Source organism: Wyeomyia smithii, chromosome 1 (genome assembly GCF_029784165.1).
Source record: "Wyeomyia smithii strain HCP4-BCI-WySm-NY-G18 chromosome 1, ASM2978416v1, whole genome shotgun sequence".
NCBI lineage: Eukaryota > Metazoa > Arthropoda > Insecta > Diptera > Culicidae > Wyeomyia > Wyeomyia smithii.
In genome coordinates, this window is record NC_073694.1 from 100793288 (window position 1) to 100821244 (window position 27957).

Below are 27957 nucleotides of genomic sequence, written 5' to 3' on the forward strand. Positions count from 1 at the left end.
ACCGCTAGGTGGATTAATTTAGGTTTTTGTTTCATTTTAAATATAAAATATTTATAGGTATATGATGTTGGGAACTAATCCGAAATTCCCGGGGGTGGTTCCTTTTCTTGGTGAGTGGACTGTATCCAAAATTCGGAAAGCACGTGAACAATTTCCTTGGTGGGCGGCAATCTAGCTATACTGCCGATGGAAGCAGCGTTGCCTCTTGGGCCTTCCGTCACTAAATGAATGACACTCCACTGTTCGTACAACTATTTATTCTACACGTTTTACTTTAGCAAACAACCTTTATTTTTCTACACTAGCTATTTATTTTCTATCTTCTACTGAAATCAAAACTTGGGTATTTTGGGTCTTAGCTGTTTCCTGGTGTAATTGGCGAATAGGAATGGCTCCTTTCTCTGCAGTCTAACTGGTTTTGTTCAGCTCTAGACGCCACCGGCGCCAAAGAAATCCGCTCTTTTCAGGTGGAACATCACGAAAACGGTCCGTAGCAACCTCCGGGATGATGATGCACTGATGCTGGTGACACTTATGCAGTTGCTTGTCATCGCACCGCCCTGACGTCCCATGCAGCAATTGTTGTTGAATACCGACAGGGGTGGTTCGCTGTGGTTTGTGATATTTACTACGGTTGTGATATTCGAAGTAGCCAACATCCTCGCCCGCGCTGAAATTGCTGAATTTCTGAAACGAAAAGAGAAAAGCCTTTCGCGCACCAGGTGAACGGGCTACGATGTGCCAACACTATTGGGAGTTGTCCTCTACTGCTGATGATGCCGGCAGTATGCAGATTTTTTCAACGGGTCTTTTTAAAATTCCAGCTGCAGTTTTTAGCGTGACAACCCTGATGACTCCATCGTCTCCAGGATGCACCTCTTGAACTCTACCCAGCTTCCATTTAATTGGTGGTAGGTTTTCCTCCCGTATAACGACTAACTGCCCTTCGGTAATCGGAACTGCAGGACGCCAACGCTTGGTTCTTCCTTGCAGTTGGGCTAAGTACTCCAAGTACCAACTCTTCCAAAATTCCTGCAGCTTCTTTTGCATGACTTGCCAATGCCTGAGTCGATTCATGGGAATAGTGGAATAATCAGGATCTGGGAATTGTTGCAGAGATGTTCCAATTAAAAAATGACCTGGTGTCAGCGGCTCAAAATCGTAGGGGTTATCAGACATGGGTGTCAACGGTCTTGAATTAGGACAGCCTTCAACTTGCGCCAGAAGAGTGCTCATGTCTTCGATAGATGCAGCGTGATCCCCGAGAACCCGCACTAAATGGTATTTAGCTGATTTAACTGCCGCTTCCCATAAGCCACCGAAATGGGGAGCACTCGGTGGGTTGAAGTGCCAATAAATTCCTTCGTTTGCACATTCCTTCATCACGCACTCTTGGTGTTCCTTACTACGTACCAGTTCGAACAACAATTTCAACTGGTTTCGATTTCCACCGGAATTCGTACCATTGTCCGAGAATATTTCCGAGCATCTACCTCTCCTCGCGATGAATCTACGCAATGCCTTCAGAAAACACTCCGTAGAAAGGTCTGTCACAAGCTCCAAGTGCACTGCCTTTGTACACATACAAACAAACACCGCAACGTAACCCTTCACGGCTGTGCGGCGAGGTCCTGGACGCACATAAATAGGACCGAAATAGTCCACCCCAGTTTTGGAAAACGAACGGGCGGCAGTCACTCGCGCTGCTGGCAACTCCCCCATCAACTGTTGGATTGATTTCGGTTCAACTCTGAAACATCGCTGACGATTATGTACAATCTGTCGTGCTACGGTGCGACCACCCAATGGCCAGTATTTTAATCTCACCGTACCAAGCAGTAATTGCGGACTTGCGTGTAGTAACTTATGGTGGTAATGCTCAAGAAGAAGCCTTGTGAATGGATGCCTTGCTGGGAGCACGACGGGGTGCTTAGTTTCCTCGTTACTAGGTGAACTGGCTAGTCGTCCTCCAACTCTAATTAATTTCTCCTCTGACATTACCGGGTTAAACCAGCGTAACGGTGAGTTCCGTTATACAACTGAATTATTTGAGAGTGCCTTCCACTCGTCCACAAATACCTCTTTCTGCACGCAACGAATCAACATCTGTTCTGCCAATTTCAGCTCCGATGCCTTTAAGAAGCCACTCCGCTCATTACGCTCCACTCCTTTGGAACGATCCAGCCGTCTACAAAAGTGTGCAGTACACCTCAAAAGCGCTGTGAACGTCGAAAATTTCCGTACGTACCAAGAGCTAAATGCTTCCTGCTGGCTTGTGCAATGCAGAACCGAACGACGAGCTTCTCGGGTTACATCCTCTGCAATAGAATCGGCTGGCTGCTCTGGCCAGAATTCCCTTTCTGCTTTGAGCCACGCAGGGCCTTCCCACCAAAGAACGTTGTTCTGAATTTGATTCGGGTTAATTCCCCGTGAGATAAGATCGGCAGGATTCTCTAATCCCGGAACATGCCGCCATATCTTATTTTCGGTAAGCACTTGAATTTTTGCTACCCTATTAGCTACAAAGGTTGTCCATGTTGACGGCGCAGCCCTAATCCATCTGAGGACGCAGGTGGAATCCGTCCAAAACGTCATTTCCATGTCCATTTTCAGAGCCTCAACCACTTGTTTCGATAGTTCTGCCGCCATGCGTGCTCCGCATAATTCCAACCTTGGTATGGATTGGCATTGCAGCGGTGCCACCTTAGATTTGGAAGTAAGTAGTGCGACTGAAACATTTCCTCCTGTATCTATGCTTCTGACATACGCACACGCTCCATACGCACGCTCGGACGCGTCTGAAAACACGTGCAGCTCCACAGAGACTGCTTTTGGTCGAATCACACAACGACTTATCACCAGCTCGTTCGACAATAGTAGCTGACCGTGAAAATACCTCCAATCATCTTGAACCTTCACTGGTAGGGGCTGATCCCACCCCAATCGGTTATCCTTTTCATCCTTCAAGCACCACAGCAACTGCATTATCACCGCTCCAATCAAGCCCAGCGGATCAAAAAGTGTAGCGATGATCGATAGAACTCTGCGTTTCGTTAGTGTTTCGCCCTCAGTTAAATCTGGTATCTTGAACCGAAATTTAAATACGTCCGTGTTTGGATGCCAGATGAGTCCCAACGTTCTTACTGCTGGATCTGAATCCAGTTGGTATCCCTCGGTCCTTACCACTGCTAAATTGTCCTCTGACATGCCTTGCAAGGCTGAGGGACAATTTGACGCCCACTTTCTCAATCGAAAGCCGCCCTTCTGCAGCATTTCCTCTAACTGCATTCTTAACCTTAATGCTGTTTCCTCATTATCGACCCCAGTCAAAACGTCGTCCATATACACGTCTTGCTCCACAGCCCTTTCTGCGAGAGGAAAATGTGTTCGCTCATCCATAGCGAGTTGTTTGAGAGTCCTGGTTGCTAGAAACGGTGCGGGCCTGGTCCCGTACGTCACCGTGGTTAGCTCATATGTTTCGGCATTCTTGCTGCTGTCTGTTCGCCACAAGATGCTTTGAAGCGGCCTATCCGCTGCCTTAATTTTAATTTGCCTAACATTTTCTCGACATCAGAAACTAACATGATTTGCTTCGTTCGACTCCGCAAGATAATCGATCGAAGATCCTCCTGTACTACTGGCCCCGTCAGTAATATATCGTTTAGCGACACTCCGGTTGCCGTTTTACAAGACTGACCTTAGTAGTAGTACTCTCTTGCTTAACCACCGGAAGATGTGGTAAATAGCAGCGAGTTCCTTGCTCTAGGGAACGCGTTTCCGCCTTACGCATATGTCCCAGTTGTAGGTATTCTCCATAAACTGATCGTATTGCTGCCGCAGCTCTACGTCCTTCAGTAACCTACGTTCTAATCCTTGCAGTCGCCGAAATGCGATGTCCCTTGACTCACCAATCTTTGCCAATGCGCCTTCAACCTTGGGTAGGGAGGCTGTGTACTGACCATCGGATCCTCGTTCCACAGTTTGAGCAAACTGCTCCTCGCAGCGTAACTCTTCCGGAGAATAATTTGTGGGAGGACCAATCTCCTCACAGGACCAAAACCGACTCAATAACTCTTCCAAACCAACCGCCATATTGCAAGAAGTAACCGAACTATGTTGGAAATTATCCACCGCACCGGAAACTACCCATCCAATAACTGACTCCGTCAGCATCGGTAGATTTTCTCCCAGCCGAACCTCATTTCCGGTGTTAAAAAATGAAAAGAAATGCTGTATGCCTAGCACCAAGTCTACTGCCTTGGATACGAAAAATGCTGTATCCGCTAGTTCGACACCAGTCGGAATTTTCCATCCAGCTAAATTCACATTTGTTATGGGGAGGTTGGCCGTCACTTCAGGCAACAGTAGAAATTCCATTCTACGCGTGAAGTCTGTTACTCGAGACTTGATGGTGGTGTTTGCTGTTTGTTTTACCCTTGTACTCGAGTCGCCAATTCCGCATACTGCCACTTCAGACCTTCGACGTTTCAGTTTCATTTTTTGAGCCAATCCTACTGTCATAAAGTTGCATTCGGAGCCGGAATCTAGTTAAGTTCTCGCTGGAAAACGAAAGCCTTGGTCGTCTTCCACCAATACGACCGCTGTAGCCAGCAGCACTGATGATACTCTATGACCAGATACATTTGCAGATACTTGGGATGTACTAGCAGCCTGAGATGACACCTCTTTAGTTGCACCACTGTCCTTGCTAATCCTTTCCTTAGCAGCATGGTTGCTTTCAGCTCTGAAGCATACCAACGTGTGATGCTGTTCCTTACAGATGCGGCAAACGTATTTTGATGGACATTCCGAAGCCCTGTGCCCCTTTCTAAAGCAATTCCTACAAAGAGAATGCGTCCGAAGTAGTTTATCCCGGGCAGACACCGTAAGCCGCTGAAACGCTGAACATAGATACAACGGATGCGACTCTGTGCACGCCACGCAATTTCCCGTTGTGTTTTGAACAACATTATGACTATGACGCGCTGGAGTAAAAACCTTCCTAAATTGTCGTGAAAACTCTGGCTTGGCTTCCGTAGGCTTCGTGTGTAATGATCCAAGAACTCGTACCCTCCTCTGTAGAAACTCGGTTAATTCTTTCACTGTGTCATTTTCCTTCGTCGAAGAATATTCTTCCCAGGCACGTCTTGTTGCGTTATCTAATCGTGTGGATAAAATGTCCAACAATAGCAGATCCTTGTAATCTACTGGTTGTATAAGCTGATCCAGTGTCTGAACAACCCGTTCAAAGCCTTCCAACAAGGCCTGCAACTCAGCGGAAGATTCTCTCGTTAACAAAGGTAGCTTGAAAAGTGCTTGCACCTGCCTTCGTTTCAGAAACTTGCTATCATTATATCGTTTGGAAGCGTATCCCAGGCAATTTGGTAATTTGCCCTTGTAATAGATAGTGGGTCTATCAACGCTTTTGCCTCACCAGCCAAACATCCCTTTAGGTAGTGGAACTTCTCAACATCGGGTAGATCGGCCTTCCAGTGAATAAACGAAGTGTAAAGATCTCGAACACTCAACCACTCATCAATATTTCCATCAAACGTTTGAAGTTTAATTTGTGGGAGACGAACGTGCTCAACGGTAGGTTGCTGCGTCGTATCATTCGCGCGAAGAGAAGTATTTATGGCCGGATGTTCCTCCAATTCCTTAACCTTGTCCAAAAGTGCCGATTTTACCGCATAGTACTTGTTGCCTAACTCCGACCGCTGCTGTATATAGGCTTCATCCTCGGCCATATAGTCTTCGTGAATTTCGATTTCCAATATGACGTCATTCACCTTCTCCCACAACTCTTCTAGCTTCTCAAGTCGCACCGTCACCTGGCTAGCAGTAGTTTCAACACTGAACGCTTGTGCAAACTCACCGATATCCTTAAACATGGTTAGAAACGACTTCAATTTAGCTTGAAGCGTCTTTAGCGCGGGGGCTTTTTTAGAACTGGTCGATGTCGTCGCCGGCATTGCGACGTTTACGATTTGACAGGGCGATTTGAAAAACGAATAATTGGATGTAATAATCTGTGAAGTCTCGAACTTCGGCCGAACATATACTGTAGAGCTATTCTATATTTACCTGGAGAAACAGGGTTTGTTGCAATCTCTACAAAACAGTTTAACCGGAACAGCGATTTTAGTTTAAAGAAGAACAGTGCGATCAATTTCCAATATCACATCTGCCTTCTTGCGTGCCAACCTTTCTTAACGCCTAAATTGCGATTAAGCTCTATCAGTCTCTCAATCCAACTGCGCGACGATCATCCACATTCAAACACTGTCGAAAGAAAATTTATTCCGTAGTAAAATTTAAACTGTCCGACCTCGCCCGGACATATGCCAGCTCAACTGACCTTAGAAAGCAGTAGCTGCAACCTATTTTCCAAAATAGTGCCACGAATCTATCAGTGATCGTATCCCATCAACAATGCAAGATCACTCAGACGGCCAGTGAGAACGACAAACTTCAACAGATTGATCCAATCAACCCCACCGTGCCGATAAAAAGTGTGGTTGTAGTGAGCAAATACTAGCCTCGACTGGACATATACGATTGGTGTAATAAAAAACTGACCTGAGAGAAACAGCAGTCGATGCGAAAACCAATCAATCTCTCCGTGTGCGCTGGGTGCTGCTGCTTGCCTTTGTGTAGAGCAGCTGATCGATGCAATAACAACAGTATATTAACAGCGTCGAATTAAAACAGCAGTATGCCGGTTCGCAGGTTAGTTTCAGATGGATATCAGAATAATTAGCTGATTTTTGACCCGTTGTGTCCTTTCAGTTTTTGGTGATTAAACTGCACGTTTGGATTTACTCTGCGCGCATGGATTATTAACCACCACGGTGCCGTCGGCTCTCGTCGTACGATTGGTTGCAGCAAACGTATGGAATATAAAGGGAAATGCTGTTGTAGACTCCGTAAAAGACCTAGCAACGGTAGGACATATAATTCTGTGTTTAATTTACCTGGACGAACCAGGGCAACCAGCCCGTTCCGGGTAGGTTTCCTGTCGGCGCTGCTCCTTAGAGTGAAGTGATGTGTGAATAAATCGTAGCAGTACTGTGCTACTTCACGTTGCCGGTTGTATGATTGCGTTAGTTGACGATTGTGTAATCCGAACTCCTCTAAAGTAGATCGCTAAATAAAAGACGCTCCTTTGCTCCTATGCGATCACGATGGCGGGTAATTGTTCACCTTTATACCTCCAATTATGCGAAAATAACGATGACGCCCTTGCGCGGTATTTTAATCGCTTTAATTCCTCCGGAATCCTCCCTAGGATCCGGTTCGAAGGACCAAAATGTTGGGAACTAATCCGAAATTCCCGGAGGTGGTTCCTTTTCTTGGTGAGTGGACTGTATCCAAAATTCAGAAAGTACGTGAACAATTTCCTTGGTGGGCGGCAATCTAGCTTTACTGCCGATGGAAGCAGCGTTGCCTCTTGGGCCTTCCGTCACTAAATGAATGACACTCCACTGTTCGTACAACTATTTATTCTACACGTTTTACTTTAGCAAACAACCTTTATTTTTCTACACTAGCTATTTATTTTCTATCTTCTACTTAAATCAAAACTTGGGTATTTTGGGTCTTGGCTGTTTCCTGGTGTAATTGGCGAATAGGGATGGCTCCTTTCTCTGCAGTCTAACTGGTTTTGTTCCTTGCTCTAGACGCCACCGGCGCCAAAGGAATCCGCTCTTCTCAGGTGGAACATCACGAAAACGGTCCGTAGCAACCTCCGGGATGATGATGCACTGATGCTGGTGACACTTATGCAGTTGCTTGTCATCGCACCGCCCTGACGTCCCATGCAGCAATTGTTGTTGAATACCGACAGGGGTGGTTCGCTGTGGTTTGTGATATTTACTACGGTTGTGATATTCGAAGTAGCCAACATATGTAGTATGTGTTTTTTTTTCTTTTCAAATGATTGTAAAATTACAATGTTTATTATAATATAAAATGTTCGATTCACTTATCTTTGTTCCGTTGTTGCTTCCGTTAGTTAAGTTTTCCTTTATCGATGTTGGATTCCCTTTATAAGGTGAAGATGTCTTCTACTATTGATTTTATTGGCGGATGTTCAGCATCTGCCAAGCTTTGATGGATTCCTCTGTTAGGTCTTCTGCTACAATCGACGTTATCGAAAACACTGTCACTCTGGTTATTGTTTCTCCTTTATGTTCAAAGGTAACCGGCACTTCCACTTCGTCTGTTTTTGCGTTTTTATGTGTTTTGTAACAAATGGGACCATTCTTCGTATTGGTCTGTCCCATGCCTGGTAATACGCAAGGCACTCTTCAAAATCGTCCATATGGTTTTCCATTGTCACTTCTTGTTTGAATTTCTTGTTTTTTTTTTCTTCATCTATAGTTTATTTGACACGGCACAAATACAATTCAATGTTTAACGGCGCCAATTATATCTGGTAGCTTACTTTCTAAAGTATCTTAATAACTAAAAGCAAATTTTTTATCCTCGCTGCCGACTACGAGCTGAAACTAAATCTAACTAAAAGCTAGAATATTTTGCATTAAAAGCACAGGTTTGCTGTTTGATGATTTTCATTGCCATAGGTAAGCAGCATATTAAATTCGTTCCGCTGCTGGGCCAAGATATTACGGACTGGCATATTGGGTTGTTTCCATCGGGCCTTGAGATTATCGTGCGGGTCTGATTGCTGTTTCCGGATCCGGGGTCTTAACGTGTTCTTGTCGTTTGGTTGGATGTAGGCGGAAGGGGATAAGACTAAACTGGGGCGTGGATGGATTTCAGGAAAACGTATATAAGGGACATGTAGGATAGGTCACGGCTCGCCAAAACATCACGAACAGGAACAGCCGGCTGCCTACCTTCGGCCTGCAGGAAAGCTATTAATCTAGACCTGGCGTCACGGTGTACAGGGCATGACCAAAAAACGTGCTCTATGTCGTGATAACCTTCACCACAGGCACAGATACCACTCTCCCCGAGCCCAACACGACGGAGATGCGCGTCAAATCTATAGTGATTGGACATAAGCCGGGACATCACGCAAATGAAATCCCGACCTACATCCAACCCCTTGAACCACGGGTTCGTCGACACCTTGGGGATTATGGAGTGTAACCACCTTCCCAGTTCCCCCTTTGTCCAAGAATTTTGCCAACTGATGATCGTATTCTGACGTACAAATGCGAAAAATTCATTAAAGGCAATTGGTCTTTCATAAATATCACCGTTTGTTGCGCCCACCTTAGCCAAAGAGTCCGCTTTCTCATTACCCGGTATCGAGCAGTGAGAAGGGACCCACGCTAAGGTAATCTGAGTAGATTTTTCGGATAAAGCACTCAGATGTTCCCGTATTTTCCCCAGGAAATACGGAGAGTGCTTAACATCTTTCATCGATCGGAGAGCCTCAATGGAACTGAGACTGTCCGTAAAGATGAAATAATGGTCCGTTGGCATTTTTTCGATAATCCCTAGGGTGTACTGAATTGCAGCTAATTCTGCGATGTAAACAGAAGCAGAATTATCGAGCTTATGGGAGACGGTTAAATTGTTATTGAAGATACCGAAGCCAGTGGACCCATCAAGAAGTGATCCGTCAGTGTAGTACATATTGTCGCAGTTGATGTTTCGATATTTATTGGAAAAAACTTTGGGGATCTCCTGCACGCGTAAATGATCCGGGATTCCACGAGTTTCTTCTATTATGGATGTATCGAAAAACACAGTAGAATCAGAAGTATTTGATAAGTCGACACGATTTGGAATATTCGAAGAAGGGTCAATATTTTGGGACATGTGATTGAAATACAATGTCATAAAACGGGTTTGAGAATTAAGTTCGATTAACCTTTCAAAATTTTCAATCACGGGACGGTTCAAGACCTCACATTTGATTAGAATACGAAAAGATAGGCTCCAGAAGCGGTTTTTCAATGGTAGTACTCCAGCTAAGATCTCCAAACTCATCGTATGGGTCGATTGCATGCAATCCAAGGCGATACGCAAACAACGATATTGTATTCGCTCCAGTTTGGTCAAAAGTGTGTTTGCTACGGAGCGGAAGCAGAAACACCCGTACTCAATAACAGACAGTATAGTTGTTTGGTAAAACCTCATAAGGTCTCCTGGGTGGGCTCCCCACCATTGTCCGGTTATTGTACGAAGAAAATTCACTCTTTGTTGACATCTTTTCATCAGATACCTCACGTGACAACCCCAGGTGCTTTTAGAGTCGAACCAGACACCAAGATATTTGTGTACCAAAACCTGAGAAATCGTTTCACCCATTAATTGTGTTTGAAGCTGAGCAGGTTCATGCTTCCTAGAAAAAACTACTATCTCAGTCTTCTCAGGAGAGAATTCGATACCTACCTGTAAAGCTCAAGCAGACAAATTGTCCAAGGTATCTTGCAATGGTCCTTGCAAATCGGCAGCTTTGGCTCCTGTAACAGAGATTACACTGTCGTCTGCAAGTTGTCTTATCGTGCATGAATTTGCCAGACATTCGTCGATGTCATTTACATAAAAGTTGTAAAGAAGGGGGCTTAAACATGAGCCCTGGGGAAGACCCATGTAGCTAATGCGAAAAGTTGCCAAATCGCCGTGCGTGAAATGCATGTGCTTTTCGGACAACAAATTGTGCAAAAAATTGTTCAAAATTGGAGAAAATCCTTGTCGGTGAAGTTTACCCGAAAGAATGTCAATAGAAACGGAATCAAAAGCCCCCTTAATGTCCAAGAACGCAGACGCCATTTGTTCTTTGCGAGCATACGCCAGCTGAATATCTGTTGAAAGCAACGCAAGACAATCATTCGTCCCTTTGGCGCGGCGGAAGCCAAATTGAGTATCTGATAGTAGACCATTTGATTCGACCCAATGGTCTAAACGACGGAGTATCATTTTTTCCATCAAATTCCGGATACAGGATAGCATTGCAATCGGCCTATAAGAGTTGTGATCAGAAGCTGGTTTCCCTGGTTTTTGGATGGCGATCACCTTCACTTGCCTCCAATCCTGCGGTACAATGTTTTGCTCCAGGAACTTATTGAACAAGTTCAACGAGCGCCTCTTGGCATTGCCGGGTAGATTCTTCAACAAGTTGAATTTGATTCTATCTAACCCAGGCGCGTTATTGTTACAGGACAGGAGGGCAACTGAAAATTCTGCCATCGTAAAAGGTGATTCTTTCGCGTCGTGACCCGGAGACGTATCGCGAACAAAGTTTTGCGCAGGAACAGAGTCCGGACATACTTTCCTGGCAAAATCAAATATCCACCGACTTGAAGACTCCTCGCTTTCGTTGACCGTTACGCGATTCCGCATTCTTCGGGCTGTGTTCCAAAGAGTGCTCATCGATGTCTCCCTCGACGTCTCGTTCACGAACCGACGCCAATATCCGCGTTTCTTTGCTTTAGCCAGGCTTTTAAGCTTGGTATTAAGCTCCGAATACCGTATATAGTCGTCGGGTATACCTCCCTTCTGGAAGGCCAAAAACGCGTCGGATCTTTGCGTGTAGACATCGGAGCACTCTTGGTCCCACCACGGAGTGGGAGGCCGTTCTTTAATCGTTACGCCGAGATATTTCTTCGTTTGGGCTTGCAACGCGGCGTCAAGAATCAAGCCCGCGAGGAGGTTGTATTCTTCAAGTGGTGGATGATGTTGAATCGACTCGACTGCTTTTGAAATCATTTCCTCGTATAACTTCCAATCGACATTCCGTGTGAGGTCATACGAAATGTCAATTGGTCGCATGCGAGTTGACCCGTTTGTAATTGAAATAAGAATAGGCAGATGGTCGCTACCGTGAGGATCGAGGATTACCTTCCATGTGCAATCCAACCGTAGCGACGTCGAACATAAGGATAGATCCAAAGCGCTTGGGCGCGCTGGAGGTTTCGGGATACGTGTCATTTCACCGTTGTTTAAAATAGTCATGTCGAAGTCATCGCAAAGGTTATAGATTAAAGAGGAGCGGTTATCATTGTAAGGGGAACCCCAAGCCACACCATGAGAGTTGAAGTCTCCCAAAATCAAACGTGGCAAGGGAAGAAGTTCTATTAAATCAAAGAGCAGCCGTTGCCCAACCTGTGCTCTGGGAGGAATATATATCGAGGCAATACAAAGCTCTTTACCTTGTATTGTCATTTGACATGCGACAACTTCGATGCCTGGAATCGAGGGGAGGTTAATACGATAGAAAGAATAGCACTTTTTAATCCCTAAAAGTACTCCTCCATATGGGGTGTCTCGATCAAGGCGAATAATATTAAAATCATGGAAGTTGAGATCAATATTTGAAGTAAGCCAAGTTTCACAATGGGAAAATGCATCGCATTTGTTTTTATTTATCAAAACTTTAAACGAATCAATTTTTGGTAAAATACTTCTACAATTCCACTGTAAGACAGAGATAGAATCCTTCATATACGCAGTTGAATTAGGCGTCGAAGGATACAATCGCTGCAAGAAGGGGCCATTGGGCAGTCAGCTGCTTCAAAAATGATCTAACTGTTGGGAGGAATGCTGTAAGAAAAATTTTAATTGGATCGGGTATATTGAAATTTTCAAAAATCCAGTCCACAATGTCAGAAAATTTCACTAATCCAGAGTTTGTTTCATCAACTGGATGTGCAAAAGGAACAACTGGGGTTTAAGATGTTCCTGGCAGTGCTGGGAACTCCTTCTGGGACTTTAAATTTGCAAGCCCAGGAGGAGTTTGCTTCGGTTTTTCCGCAGCACTGTTTGGTTTGTTCGTACTTTTCATTACACTTTGGGAAATCTTAGGACCTTTACGGGGAAGTTTAGGAGAAGAAACATTTTTCCTCTTCCTAGACTCCCCAGGATTGGCATAAGATGTTCCCGCTGATGAATCGTCAGAATCGGTTTCATCAGAGGGCAACAGATCAAAGGGGTTCGATGTTATGGTAGAAGTGGTCACGGTCTTCTTCAGCATCTCAGCGTAAGAACGCTTTGAACGCTCCTTAAGTGACCGCTTGATTTTATCTCTGCGCTGCATGTACACCGGGCATGTGGAGAGCTCATGCTAGTTTTCCCCACAGTGAATACATTTTTCAGCATTAACACTGCAAGAATCTTCCGCATGAGTCTCCCCACACTTGCTACATCGTGCTTTATTGCAGCAGTAGGCGGCTGTGTGGCCTAACTGCTTGCAATTGGTGCAATTCATAACACGGGGTACATACAATCGCACAGGCAGACGAACCCGGTCGATCGAGACGTGGCTAGGGAGTGCAGATCCGGCAAACGTAACGCGAAACGAGTCTGACGGAGTGTAAACTTTTTTACCGCCGACGAGAGACATGGACCGCAATTGCTTACAATCCAAAATCTTCGCCTGTGTTTCGGTATTTTTGAAGCAACCGGTTGCGCTTTTTAGGATACACTCGACAGACAGACTCGAATCGGTTATGACACCGTCAATCTCCACGTCTCGTGCGGGTATGTAAACGCGATACTCGCGTGTGAAGAGCTCAGAGCAAGCGATAGCATTGGCCTGTGCCAGATCACTGACCACGACACGGAGTTTGTTAGGTCGGACCTTGGAAATTTCGGTCACGGCCTTGTACCCCTTCGTCAGGTCTTTAGAAATTTGCATTATGTTTAATCGCTTTGAATTCAATCCTGCCTTTGGACGAAAATAAACAGTATATCCGGGATCCGTCCGGGTAAAGCCTGGGGCGAGGGGGGACTGGAGAATGAACAGGGGAGGAGGTAACAGAAGGGTCAGGGTCAGGGGGGTTCGGGGATGGTGGCACGGGAGGCGAGGGATCTATATCCATCGCGCTAAATGTAGCGCACTAGCGCACTAGCGCCGACAAGAACACGTACCTATTTACTTCTTCCTTCCAGCAGTGGTTGTCCGATCGTTCGAAGCTGCACCCAAAGCAGCCAGCAGCACCAGTACAGCAGCACCAATACAGCCAGCAGCAGTGAGCCGGGTGTGAGATCACTCAGCACAGCCACACGACTCGACTGTCAACTGATGGCCTTGAATTAGAAAGATCTATTCACTGTGCACAGATCAAAACTGCAGCTGGTATTTTGCACCAATACAGCCAAAGTTGCGAGCCGGGTACAGAACGTAGCGACACAACTCACAATATAGTTGGCATTTAGCGCGAATAATACACTCTTTTGTTTGGCTATTCGTACACACGGACCGGATTGTAATAGAACGACCACTTTGCACGTCCGTTTCTGGCGAGTGTTCGACGCGGAATGAAATTTCTTGTTATATGTGTATTAAAATTGTATGTGATTTATATTTTTATTTTTATGCATTTATGTCACAAATGCTTTTTGATAATTTTACTGCTTTTTTATGGACGCGTTTTTCAAGAAGTGAGTATAAACTCAATATTAGGTGGATCGTTACTACTATTAAAATAATCCACATTAGACTTTGTGTTGTTGCAGAGCCTCGCTGTGCATTTCTTGGTTATTAATTATTTTTACCTTAGGGTCTCCGTTGTGAGACGTCTCAGCTTTAGAGTATGTTTTACCCATTTTTGTAATTCATTAAATTCACTATTATTATTTATTAGATATAAACTCTTTTTATTTTTTCAAGTTGTCACATATTATTTAAATTTGGTATATATATATTGTTATAGATTGTCCACTAAGTTCAAATTGTTGCATTGCCCTTTATGTTTCACTTTTATGAAGGTTTTTTTTTCAACTTTCGTTTTCTTCATTATTTTCTTTTGGGCTCACTATTTTCGGGCTTCACTCGCGAGTTGTTCCAGCGATATCGATAACTGCTTGCAGTTCCTCCCACAACTCAACAGGTATTTCATTTATCTGGTACATTTTTTTTTTTGATCGTTAGCACGACACCCACTAGTCTTTTCGACCTTTTATTTTTCTATTACTGGTCGAATTTGCGGTTTTTTCAGCACATTTTCTTATTTGAACCCCTTTTTTTTCGCAGGCAGCACTATTTTTCATCATCACTAGGATCGGGCACTGGTTGGTTCGTAAAGTGTATGGTCGAATTTGCTGTTTTTTTTCACATTTTTTTATTTGAACTCTTTTTTTTTCGCACACAGCACTATTTTTTATCATCATTAGGATCGGGCACTGGTTGGTTCGTAAAGAGTCCGGTCGCCATGTCGGTAATTTTAAAAAGGTCACTGGCGGTATTTTTAATTACACTGTTTGAAGTAGTTTTAATAAGACTGGGGGGGACTTGTTCACTTTTTGCTGTACCATTTAAAGAGACCTTTTTCAGTCTGTGGTCTAAACATTAATAATCTATTTCCTTTTCGATTTACAATTTGTGGCACAAAAATCTTTATCCGCGTACATCGATAGGAGGAGCCTGAACGTGCATACATGTAAATATTGATACGCGCAGCCTGTGAAACTACGCATACCAAAACAAACATCAGTCGCGTGCAGCTCCATATGAGCGTGCGCACATGACCGAGATAGGTAGTGTCATCGATCGCGATCAAGTGGATCGATGACGAACGAAATTGGTCAAAGCTAAAGCTAAAAGAATGATCATGACGGTTGGTGGATATTGGTTAGGGTTCGGCTGTTAATTAGTGCTTGCTTAGCAATAAGCACTTCTGTGGGAAATTGTTGATTTTGGACGGTGCATTTGAAATGCACTTGAGTTTATTGCTATAGCACAAAGTGATGAGGATTGCGTCTATGGAAATTGATACTAAGAACAATCGATTTCGATTGTGAGAATTGGTTTGTTGGAATGTTGGCTTGGTATTAAGAAATCTGACTGTGGGAAAGTGTTTACGTACTGAAACTGGATATTTGAATAAAGTGTTTGGGATGGTTATAAAGTTTTGAGTTATAGACTCATTAACTTGGGAAATGGAAAAATTGTTTATTTTCAGGATTTATTATTTAATTTATGGAAACAAAAATTAGGAAAAGGAAAGTTAATATTTTGTGGTTTTAATTACACCACAAGTTGAATCGAGGTAAGTTTCCGTGAAGGCGAAAACATCTATGTCAAGCTCGATTGCGGCCATTTAGACTGTTTTTCGGCGTTCGCTCCCTTTGATTCTCTTCATATTTTGGTAATACACATCTAATATTCGTTCTTTTATAGGTTTTTTAGCAGTCAACAAAGTTGTAGAAGCACGAATGAATGAATGAGCACGAATTCAAAACTGGTTTAGATATGTTTCCAGAATAATTATCCGTTACAACATTACATGACCGTTGTACTATCTCAGGCGTTTGTTCAATTCTGTGTACTTGCAAGCGGTGTAAGAAAAATGTCAGAATTAAACTCGCTATCATTTCATTCGGCTAGAATAGGTTCATTTACAAATTCTCGAAAATAAATACATCTCTGCCGGCACGAGGGCTGCATCGTCTTTTCTTTATATTGTGAATCGATAGCCACTTTGAACGAGACAAACGTCATCCGATTTAAATCGGCATTTCTACGGACCAGTTTCACATAGTCTATAGGCTCTACGAGTTCTAGTGGTGAGAATCTAGATAGAAACAGCAAGAATTTATTCACTCGAGGAATAATTGGTATAACCGGGATAGAAAAGCCGTGCGCTGGCTCTTTATCTCCGCAAAGCATTTGAGGAGCATTATACTCATCTTGTGGAGGGTCCACCAAAATACGGGGTCGTTTCGGTGTCCGTCCCTCATATCCTGATATTGATTTCGGGATCGAAGGTGTTGTGGGGATTTTTCGTGTAATTTTGTTTTTCATGTTCTCATTGCTTCTATTTTCACTCTTTAACTCTTCGAGCATCTTTTTTTTAATTTTTTTTAACTATTTTAATTTCAGGTGAAGGGGAAATTTGCAACCAAACCCCTGAGGTGACCAACCTCAGGGAGTGTGGGGTAGGTTTGAATCAGTGACCGGACCCACTAAAACCCCTCTTGTCTCCAGCCCACAATACTCCCAGGAACGACCGCTAAGTATTGCTTCGGGGAGCGGCTCGTATACTTTGCGCAACCTCTTGGCTCTATAAGTCTCTTAGCTAATTAGCTAACTAACCTGGAGACTGGCATTTAGCTAACACTGGTGTGTCGGTGGACAACCTGTCGCCTGCTTTGGAACTCTAGGACTATTTGAGAGGCGGCGGCACAAACCGCACTCCAGATGTCCACATCCTCTGAACTAGGTTGTCCGGAGTAATATCTGGCCCGCTCATTATCATCATGTCGCTCCGCGCACGCGCAAAACGAGGACATACAAAGAAGACATGCTCAGCAATCTCTTCCGCATCCACGCACTTGGGGTACATGGGGGACTCCGCGTGCCCGAACCTGAAGCAACCATGACCTGACAGAATCTGTGTCAGGTAGAAGTTAACTTCTCCATGGCGTCTCCCGACCCACCCGGATACATCCGGAATAAGTAGGTGCGTCCATCTACCTTTCGTGGAGTTGGACCATTCCTGCTGCCATCTGATCATCGCTAGTGATCTATTGGTACCTCGTATGCACCTTGTGTCACTTTGGTCGAAGCATTCTACGTCCTCCCTAATGGCTATGCCGAACAGGATGCAGATTGCGTCGTATGACACTGTGCGGAACGCACTCGCAACCCTCGGGCACATAAGCCTGTAGGTACTTTCCAGTTTGCCACGATAACTGTTAGTACTTAGCGCTTTGGACCACACTGAGCCTCCATACCTGAGTATGGACGAAATCACGCTGGCAAGAAGTTTACGTTTGCTGTCATTCACCGCTGAGCTATTCGACATCATTCGAGATAGTGCTGCAATAGCTGTTGAAGCCCTCTTGCATAGTTGTCGTGACTCTTATATGTGAGCTTATCGTCAACCATAACCTCCAAAAGCTTCAAAGATCGCTTTGAGGTGATGGTGCAGTCTTCGACTCTGACCACCGCCTGTTGCTCTGATTTGCGGTTAGTCACAACCGTAACCTCCGTCTTAGGGGTGCTTACTCCAGTTTCCTGGAGTGCATCCAGTCTTTTTTCTTGCGTATACAGTGCACGGCCATCAACTCGACCTCCTCGATCGAATCGCCATAGACCTCTAGCGTTATGTCGTCTGCAAAGCCGACGATCACAACTCCTTCGGGGAACTTTAGTTTCAACACCCCGTCATACATGACATTCCACAACACCGGTCCCAGGATAGAACCTTGCGGAACTCCTGCGGTAATTGGGACGTAATTCTTACCCTTCTCCGTGTTGTGAACAAGTACTCGGTTCTAGAAGTAGTTTTCCAGAATTTTGTACAGCGACACCGGTCCATGGGTGCTCCTGAGCGCAAGCGCTATGGAGTCCCAACTGGCGCTATTGAACGCATTCTCCATGTCAAGCGTGACGATTGCGCAATAGCGTATTCCCCTTCTCTTGCGCTGGAGTGCTACCTCCGCCGTCTAAGTGACGGAGCGGATAGCATCAAGCTCTCAAGCACCTTGCCCGCAGTGTCCAGCAGGCAGATATGCCTGTATGCCGATGGGTCCCCTGGCATTTTCTCAGCTTTCGGCAGTAAGACCAAACTCTGCCGCTTCCACCTGTCCGAGATGAGGCAGTCATCTAGGCACCTCTGCCCGGGGGCCGTTTTAATCTCCAGCCTGATGGCTAGTTTAGGGAATCCATCCGGTCCCGGTGCCTTGCTCACCTTTAGGGAGTTGGCGATAACGATGAGTTCCTCATTCGTAACCCCAACCTCTCCCTCAATCTCGACACGGCTGTCGTCGCTCACGGATTGGATGTTCGGGAGGTTGGCGAGATACTGGAACGTCGGAAGTGAGACTCGACTGCCGGAGGCCAAGGACTAGGCTCGTGGCGTGGAAAGAGTCTCCCGATGATACGCTCCAGCATCGTTGGTGATCACACAATCTATCGAAGCAGGCCCTCTTGCTTGCCTTAGACGCACTCTTTAGCGCCGAAATTGCAGAACCGAATGCTGCGCGGCGCTCAATCCTCTGTTCGCGCACGCTGCATCCTCCGTCTTGCACGGAGGCACGCACTGCGGAAGTCCGCTATCGCATCGGTCCACCAGTAAGCCGGTGGCTTCTCATTCCTAGGTTGGCGGGTCCTAGGCATGGTGGCATCACACGCCCGCGATAGTACGGCAACTAGTTGGTCAGCTGTCGGGCAAAGCCAACTGCCTCCATTGCACTCTCTTCCCATTGCTTCTTCTAATACCTCGGCATTGAAATGCGATGTCTTTCAACCGCGGACGGTGTGAATGTTGGTTCTAACCGTCACTTGCCGCCTCGCGTTGTTTTCTACACAATAGCAAACCGACTGGTGATTTTTATTGATGTAGCCATCGTCTACCCTCAAGTTCGTGATCAGTCCTGGGCTGGAGAACGTCACATCGATGATCGACTCCGCACCATTCCTGCTAAATGTACATTTGGTCCCAACGTTGGCCAGATCTAAGCTGAGCTTTGCTAAAGCCTCCAACAGGATCTGACCCCTCTGGTTTGTAGTGCGACTTCCCCACTCAACAGCCCAAGCGTTGAAATCACCCGCCACCACCAACGGTGTTAGGCCGGTTAGCTCCATGGATAGCTGGGCGACCAACTGAGTGAACTTTTCCTTTTTAGACCAACGTGGCGGAGCATAGACACTGCAATGGAACACTCCGTTCACCTTGGCAACCGCGTACCCTTCGTTTGAGGTGGAAGCAACCTCCTGAACCGAACACCTGCTTGTCGTTCATGCGGACGCCATACTGAACCTATCCGCAAACCAGTTACCGTTTCCGGGAGGAATGCGTTAGGGGTCCAATACGATGGCGATGTCCGACAGCGACTCACTGACTGCTTGGTATAGTAGCTGCTGCGCCGCATAGCAGTGGTTCGGGTTCAGTTGCGTTACCCTTATGCCCGTGGATTCGCAGCCGGCTTACCAGCTGGGCACCTAGGGCTTCCTACAAAATGTTCGGCGTCCCGTTTTCCGGAACACACCATGCACTTGGGAGACTCTCCGCAATCCTTCGCTTTATGGCCTGCACCACCGCAACGTCTGCATAACTGGCTCAAGTCGGGCCCCTTGCAAGTCTACGACTTGTGTCCTCTCTCGAAGCTCCGGAAGTAAACGTCGGGTTGTTGGATGATACCCAAAGGGCACACTGACCAGCCGACCTTTAGCTTGCCTTCCTCTAGTGCCAGGTTCGCATATGCCGATGCTAGCCGGAAGATGGCCACCTGCTGGACCATTTCGAAAGCGGATTGATGTAGTGGCCACCTCTACCCCGCACTTCTCTTTGAGGGCTTGTGCAACGTCGCACCCCTCGTTGATTTCATTGAGGTTTTTAGGCTGGAGAGTCACCCACGAGGTGAGTGCCCGAATCTGCACCTCTTTGCCAATCATATGCTCGGCTACTGCCTTGTAGGAAGTGCCCTTGTTCCTTGAATCCTTTTAGATCTCAAGAATCATCTCGCCAGTGCGAGATCGACGGATGATCCGCATATCCGCTCCTAAATCCTTGAGCTGAGTTTCACTCCTTATTTTCTTCAAGACTTCTGCGTACCTAGACCCGTGAGCCTTGAGTATGAGGGCGTTCCCCCTGCTCCTCGCCTCTTTGACATTTGGCGAACGTTTTTTCGCCGCTCCGTCCTGGCGCTTTTTACCCTCCTTGCGCCATTTTCCTGCTACGGTAACCCATGGATTTTCCGCAGTCGCCGTTCCGGTCGATGTTCCGGTCTTTGAGCTTGTTGGTGTGCTATATCGTAAAGCTAGCTCCACCAACCACTTCTCCACATTATCGGGGGCCACTTCCCCCGCATACTGCCTCGTTTGCTTGACGACCTGCCCCGTAGAGCAGGTCGAGGCGAATGAGGGCATGAGGGCATCAGTCTGAACCTGCTTTTACCCATGCTGAGCAACCTTAAGCTGGACAGCTAAAGCGCTTGGACTCATCGGGACCGCCGTTAGGCATCACTTCAGGGAGAGGGCCAGTCGTGCTTTTTTCGCACTTACCTCTACGGGTAGCAGAGCAGCCTATTCAGGCCAGTTGGTTAACTGCTTACTAACTGGGGCACGTCGATTGTTCTCGTCGATTGGTGCCAGGCAAAACACTAACGATCTGTGATGCGGCCTTGATGACCGCATCCCAGATTTCCCTACTCTCGCACATCCTACGCAAAATATTCTCTGGCGTGGTTTCCGTCCCACTTATTTCCAGCATTTCGCACCTTACCCGCTCGGCCTGACAGGTTCTGTGTCAGACGGAAGGTTACTTCCCCATGGCGCCTAATTAACCAGCATGCTAACTCTGAAACGAGTCGGTGTGTCCATCTACCTTTTGTAGTGTTGGACCACTCCCTCTGCCACCTAGCCATTGAAGATGGCTGTTGTGGGTGTTGCGTATACCCCTCGTGTCGCGTTGTCGAAGCACTCTACATCCTCTTTGACGATGATGCTGATGGCATCATGCCAGCCAAGACACAAACAGCCTCGTACGACACTGTTCGGTATGCGCACGCAACCCTTAGGCACATTAGCCTGTACGTACTCTCGAGTTTGCCACGATGGCACGAGGTACCCAAAACCTTGGACCACACTGGCCTTCCATACCTGAATATGGACGTGGTCACGCTAGCAAGGACTTTGCGCCTGCTGTTACGGAACGCCGAGCTGTTTGCCATCATGCGGGATAGTGCCGCTACATTCATAGAAGCTTTCCTGCAGATATAATCGACGTGGCTCCCGAATGTGAGCTTGTCGTCGATCATAACCCCCAGAAGCTTCAAGGAGCGTTTTGAGACGATAGTGCATGCACCAGCACTTATCGATGTTTCCTGCTCCGGCTTTCTGTTATTTACAACAATAACCTCTGTCTTATGGTGCACTAGCTCCAGTTCCCTGGAGTGTATCCAGTCTTCCACTACGCGTATGGATAGCGCGGCCTTTAACTCGACCTCTCTTATTGACTCACCATAGACCTAAAGAGTTATATCGTCGACGAAGCCCACAATCACCACCCCTGGAGGGAGTGTTAGTTTTAACACGTCGTCATATATGGCATTCCACAATACCGGACCCAGGATGGAACCTTGCAGTACACCTGCGGTAACTGGGACGCTTTTCTGACCCTCGTTTGTGTTGTACACCAGCACTTGATTCTGAAAGTAGTTACCCAGGTGCAATGCGGAACCAAATATCGGCCCAGATAAACAGCGCGTTGAGTGTCTTTGTTGAACAGTTGAGATTAAATGTTAATGAGTCTCTTGAAAAATGATTTTGTGTCTTGATGGCCAAGTTCGGGATTCCATCTGGTCCCGGTGCCTTGCCTATCTTTAAGAAGTTTGCTATCTCGATCAATTCAAGTGTAATGAATGTTTATCAAACCAGTGTTGTGGTGGGCAGCATTTGGTTTCGAACGTCAAGCGTATCGAAGAAGAGATGAAGAAATTATCTTCTCTCACTGATTCGGTCATTGCAATGCGGGACCAAATATCGGCCCAGATAAACAGCGCGTTGAGTGTCTGTGTTGAACAGTTGAGATTAAATGTTAATGAGTCTCTTGAAAAATTATTTTGTGAGCAATTTGAAAAATTGAATTTCTCGGTTTTGGAATTAAATACGCGTGCGATGAACGATGCTCGCGCGCGGAATGGGACGGTTCCTTCTGGATCGGACCAAATCGGCAAAAAGCGAAAAATTGAATATGATAACAACGATCATAATGATGTTTTTGATGACGACACAACATTTGCGGAAGTCGTTAAAAGACACAGTAAAAGTAAAAAAAACGAGTACAGGTCAAATTAATAGTAATAGTAATAATAATAATGGTTTTAAACCGGCCAAACCTAAGACTCGTCCGGTTATTGTGATTAAACCTAATGAGTCCAAACAAGCTTGCGAGGAAACTCGGAAGTTTTTGAAAACTAACCTAGATCCAAAAACACACAAAGTTAGTAATTTTAGGTACGGTAAAGATGGTTCCATTATTGTTGAATGCGCTGTTGGCGATAATGTGGAAAATGTGAAAAATGGCATTGAAAATAATCTGGGTGAAAATTACAGCGCTGTTGAACCCACATAGGTGCCAAGATTGAAAATAGTGGGCATTAGCGAGAATCTTTCTCCTGATGTGTTCATTGACTATTTAAAGGGTCAAAATGAAGGCATCACAATAAATAATATAAAAGTAGTAAATACCTTTGAAAATTCACGCTTCACTTATAACAAGTATAGCGCGGTAATAGAAGTTGATTTAGAAGCGTATAATAGCTTATTAGCTGCTAAGCAAGTAAATGTAGAGTTTGATCGATGCTTAGTGCTTCCCGCGATAAACGTGTTGAGATGCTTCAAATGTGGAGAATTTGGACACAAGAGCATGGATTGCAAAAATTGTAAAATTGTGATACATGCTCTAGGTATAGCCAAAAACACAAGACATCTAAGTGCACATCTACTGTATTGAAATGCGTTAATTGTTTAAAAATGAATAGAGAGTGTAAAATGAATTTGGACGTCAACCATGCCGCATTTAGTTCAGAGTGCGTGATTTATAAAAGATTTTTAATATTGTCAGAGAATCGGTTCAGTTCGAGCTTCGCCGGAACGAAGCTAAGGATGGTAACTGGTTCTTGGGCATTACAGCAATTTGTGGCATGAAGTTGGGTAATTTTAGTGTTTTATATCATTCTCCTAATACCAGTGACCAGCGTTTCCTTGAAATATTGAAAACTGGCTTGAGAAATTTCTTGATTTTAGTAAATTGAACATATTGGCTGGTGATTTCAATATTAACTGGCGAGATGATGCAAATTCGAATCATTCGAAGCGCTTAGTTGAATCTTTCAATTTGAAACAAAGTGTTGATGAATATACGCGCATTTCCCAGCGAAGTAGAACTTTGATTGATCATGTTTATTCCAATTTTGATTCTGTTCGTTCAGTTACAAATTCCGATATGAAAATAACCGATCATGAGACATTAATAATTAATGTATTAGATATAATGAATGATAACAATGATTTGATAAAATTGAAATGCTGGAGAAAATATTCGAAACAGACTGCTTCGAATCTTGTTGAAAGAAGCTTGGATTTTCCAATCGCGGGCCGTAATTTAGATGATTCGGCAGCTGTTCTTACAAACATCTTGAAAACGTGTACGAATCAATTAGTTAAACACAAATTAGTTTCTCTAAAAAACTCGAACAGCTGGTACAATTTGGATCTTTTGCGCCTTAAACGCAAGAGGGATAAATTGTACAAAATGTTTTGTAGGTCTACTAGGCAGGATCATTGGAAGGAGTACACGATCGCGCGTAATAAGTATTCACAACGTTAAATTTTTATTTATTTTTTTTTTTAATTTATTTATTTCGTCAAACAAAAGTAGACTACATATGTTTAAAACTAACTTACATGCTATATGCTATTTATACTAGTGGGAGCAAAAAAAAGAGTTTATACATAATTGAATAATAATTTCTTCACTTGACGGATTATTACAATGAATGATTTCTATCGATTTAAATTGCGCGTTGAGTTGAAATATTGTTTTAATATAGTTCTCGACATAGAAAAGTCAATTGTTTAACAGTGTTGGTTATACACTAACATCATTTGATTAATTGGCCCGTATTTAGCATAATTGTTTCGTTGATGATTTAAAGAAAACAAAGTCCGAGTTCGTAAATTTCTAGAAGGTACATAAAGATTGAGTTTTGATAATACTTCGGGTGAATCGACACGTTGAGATACGATATCGTTAACAAATGACATCATTGCGAATTCACGACGGGCTTTTAATGATTGGATGTCAATAAGTCTGCAGCGTTCGTCATATGGTGGTAGGGGGAATGACGTCCATCGTAGATTACGAAGTGCATATAACAGGAATTGTTTTTGCACTGATTCTATTCTGTTTACATGTGTTGCAGAAAACGGAGACCATACAATGCTACAGTATTCTAAAAGTGACCTGACATAGGAATTATAAAGTGTTTTTATTGTGTATGGATCTTGGAAATTATAGCAGAAGCGTTTTATAAAACTGAGCATGTTACTAGCCTTATTAATAATTGTATTGTAGTGATCAGTGAATGTTAATTTTGAGTCGAGTATGACTCCCCCGTCCCTAACTCGTTCACTTTTCTCTACTACCTGATCTCCTAAGGAAATCATATTGCTTGGCATGTTTCTTTTTCTGCCAAAAGCCATCGAACTACATTTTTTAACGTTTAGCTGAAGAAGGCTTTTTTTACACCAAATGTAAAAATATTTTATCTCGTTACGAAAAATATTTACATCATCAGCGTTTTTAATTTCAATGAAAAGTTTAATATCGTCGGCATAAATAAGAATTTTTACATGTTTTAGAATAAAGGAAATGTCGTTTACAAATAATATAAATAGTAGAGGGCCCAAGTGAGAGCCTTGAGGAACTCCTGAGGTTACCTGAATAGGTTTCGATATTCTACCTTTAAATTTGACTGTTTGTTGACGATCTGTCAAATACGATTCAATCCATTTGAGTAATTGTGGATGAATTCCAATTTTTCGTAACTTGAAGAGAAGCAGGGGTATATCAATGCGATCGAAAGCTTTACTGAAGTCAGTATATAAGGTTTCAACATAATTACCTTTATCCATTGCGTTCAAAGAGAAGTTAATAAACTCGAGTAAGTTAGTTGTTGTTGAGCGCCTTTTGAAAAAACCGTGTTGCGTTGGGGTAATTCTATTTTTTATTTGGTGGAATAACTTTTTGTTTATTATTGCTTCAAAAAGCTTAGGTATACAGGAAAGAATGGCTATGCCTCGATAGTTCGACAATAGAAACGCTTTATTATTGGACTGCGAGAGTCAACTGACTCTCGCACAAGTTAAGTATCCACCGTCTTTTCATGTGCCTGACGATGAATGCCAACATTCTGATTCGTGTTTTAGCCTACCAACGCCGTAAGCTCCGTTGCTAACGCCACGTCGCGATCAGGACACGCTGGCCCAACTCTACTACCAGAACACTTGCGGCATGAATTCCAACATTGACAACTATATGCTCGCTTTTTCGGAGGGATGTTACGATTTTATCGCGCTAACGGAAACTTGGCTGGACGATCGTACCCTATCATCTTATCTGTTCGGTGACGAATATGAGGGTTTCCGCTGCGACCGGAGCTCACTAAACAGCCAGAAAACGATCGGTGGAGGCGTACTTATCGCTGTTCGTCGCCGCTTGAAAGCAAATATTATCAGTGATCCCTCGTGGAATATGCTTGAACAGATTTGGGTGTCTGTCCAGCTAGCCGATAGGAAACTATTCATCTGCGTTGTTTACTTCCCACCTGATCGTACCCATGAAAAGCAACTGATCGATGCCCATCTGCAGTCTGTTTATTCGATAACCGCTAAAGCCAAACCGTGCGACGAAATCATAATAGTTGGAGATTTCAATTTACCCAGTCTGCTCTGGCGCCCTTCTCGCGACGGCTTCTACTACCCCGACCCGGCTCAGTCTACTTTTCACGATTGTGCACTGAACCTTCTTGACGGTTATAACGCCGCTGGCTTACAGCAAATCAACGGAAATCCTAATGAAAACGGACGTTGCCTGGACCTTTGCTTCGTCAGTTTTAGCGAGACGGCCCCCAAGATGGCATACGCACCCGACCCTCTTGCTAAGACCGTACCTCACCATCCGGCTCTTGTACTGTCTCTTGAAAATCGATACAGTATCGATCCCCCGTTTTTATCAAACTCGACTCGATTCAATTTTCGTCGAGCTGACTATGATGGTTTGTTAAGCGCGCTACATAACGTTGACTGGACTAATGCTTTAAATCCTATCGATATCGACTTGGCTGTAAATGATTTTACATCTATCTGTTGCGAACTGTTAGAACGCTTTGTTCCCAAAGTACGCAATCAGAAGTATCTTCCCTGGCAATCATCAGCACTACGTCGCCTGAAATCGTTGAAAAACGCTGCACTGAGAAGATTTTCAGCAAGTGGTGCGCTTTGTTTACGCGATCACTATCGTCAAGTTAATTATGAGTACAAAAGATTACGACGACGTTGCTACTCTAATTATAGACGGCTCATGGAAAAAAAGTTAAAGACAGACCCCAAGAAGTTTTGGAATTTCGTCAACATGCAGCGGAAGCAAGCTGGCCTGCCTTCTACTATGGAGCTTGCTGGTGAGAGAGCAGATTGCTCCAGCGCAATTTGCAAACTGTTTGCCAAGAAATTTTCGAGCGTATTCAGTTATGAAGTTCTCACTGAAGATCAAGTTTTCGAAGCTGCCAATAATGTTCCCGTTACTGGACGTTCTGTCGCCTCCATCAACATCGATGACACTATGATTATTGCTGCCGCTACTAAACTTAAACACTCTTTCTCTCCTGGTCCAGATGGTATTCCTGCCACGTTGCTAAAAAAGTGTATCTCCGGTTTAGTTATTCCGTTGAGCTTTTTGTTCCGCTTGTCGCTTTCCACAGGAAGGTTTCCTACATCTTGGAAACATGCTTTTTTGTTCCCGGTCTATAAGAAGGGTGATCGTACGCAAATCGACAACTACCGTGGAATATCAGCTCTGTGTGCTATATCTAAACTGTTCGAGCTAATCGTGCTGCAACCTATTACCTCGCATTGCCAGAATAGCATAGCTGACGAACAGCACGGATTTCTACCGAAACGTTCCTGCACGACGAACCTAATGTGCCTAACAAGTTTTGTTGTCGACAGCTTTATCGAAAGATCACAAACGGACACGATCTACACGGACCTCTCAGCCGCATTTGATAAAATTAACCATCGTGTTGCTGTCGCTAAACTCGACCGTTACGGCTTCAGCGGTCACCTTCTGAGCTGGTTAGAATCCTATCTAATGGGACGTACACTGAGTGTTAAAATCGACGACGAAATCTCCCAATCGTTTTCCGCTACTTCCGGGATCGCCCAAGGCAGTCATCTAGGCCCACTAGTGTTCCTGCTTTATTTCAACGACGTTCACTACTCCGTAAAATGCCCTCGTCTAGCATTCGCCG

At 44.6% G+C, this 27957-nt stretch overlaps 4 protein-coding genes across 4 annotated transcripts; all 4 read right to left on the bottom strand.

Annotated features, from left to right (window-relative positions):
* Positions 1-408: 408 nt before the first annotated feature.
* LOC129716995 (uncharacterized) lies at positions 409-1998 on the bottom strand. Its single transcript, XM_055666839.1, has 2 exons — positions 847-1998; positions 409-687 (listed from the first exon to the last, which is right to left on the bottom strand). The coding sequence occupies exons 1-2, from the start codon at positions 1996-1998 to the stop codon at positions 409-411; spliced, it is 1431 nt and encodes a 476-aa protein (XP_055522814.1).
* Positions 1999-2031: 33 nt separating this feature from the next.
* LOC129716996 (uncharacterized) lies at positions 2032-3399 on the bottom strand. The gene has a single exon (XM_055666840.1). The coding sequence runs from the start codon at positions 3397-3399 to the stop codon at positions 2032-2034; it is 1368 nt and encodes a 455-aa protein (XP_055522815.1).
* A 363-nt stretch (positions 3400-3762) lies between these two features.
* LOC129716997 (uncharacterized) lies at positions 3763-4497 on the bottom strand. The gene has a single exon (XM_055666841.1). The coding sequence runs from the start codon at positions 4495-4497 to the stop codon at positions 3763-3765; it is 735 nt and encodes a 244-aa protein (XP_055522816.1).
* Positions 4498-4548: 51 nt separating this feature from the next.
* LOC129716998 (uncharacterized) lies at positions 4549-5972 on the bottom strand. The gene is made up of 2 exons (XM_055666843.1): positions 5472-5972; positions 4549-5394 (listed from the first exon to the last, which is right to left on the bottom strand). The coding sequence occupies exons 1-2, from the start codon at positions 5970-5972 to the stop codon at positions 4549-4551; spliced, it is 1347 nt and encodes a 448-aa protein (XP_055522818.1).
* Between the last annotated feature and the right edge of the window lie 21985 nt (positions 5973-27957).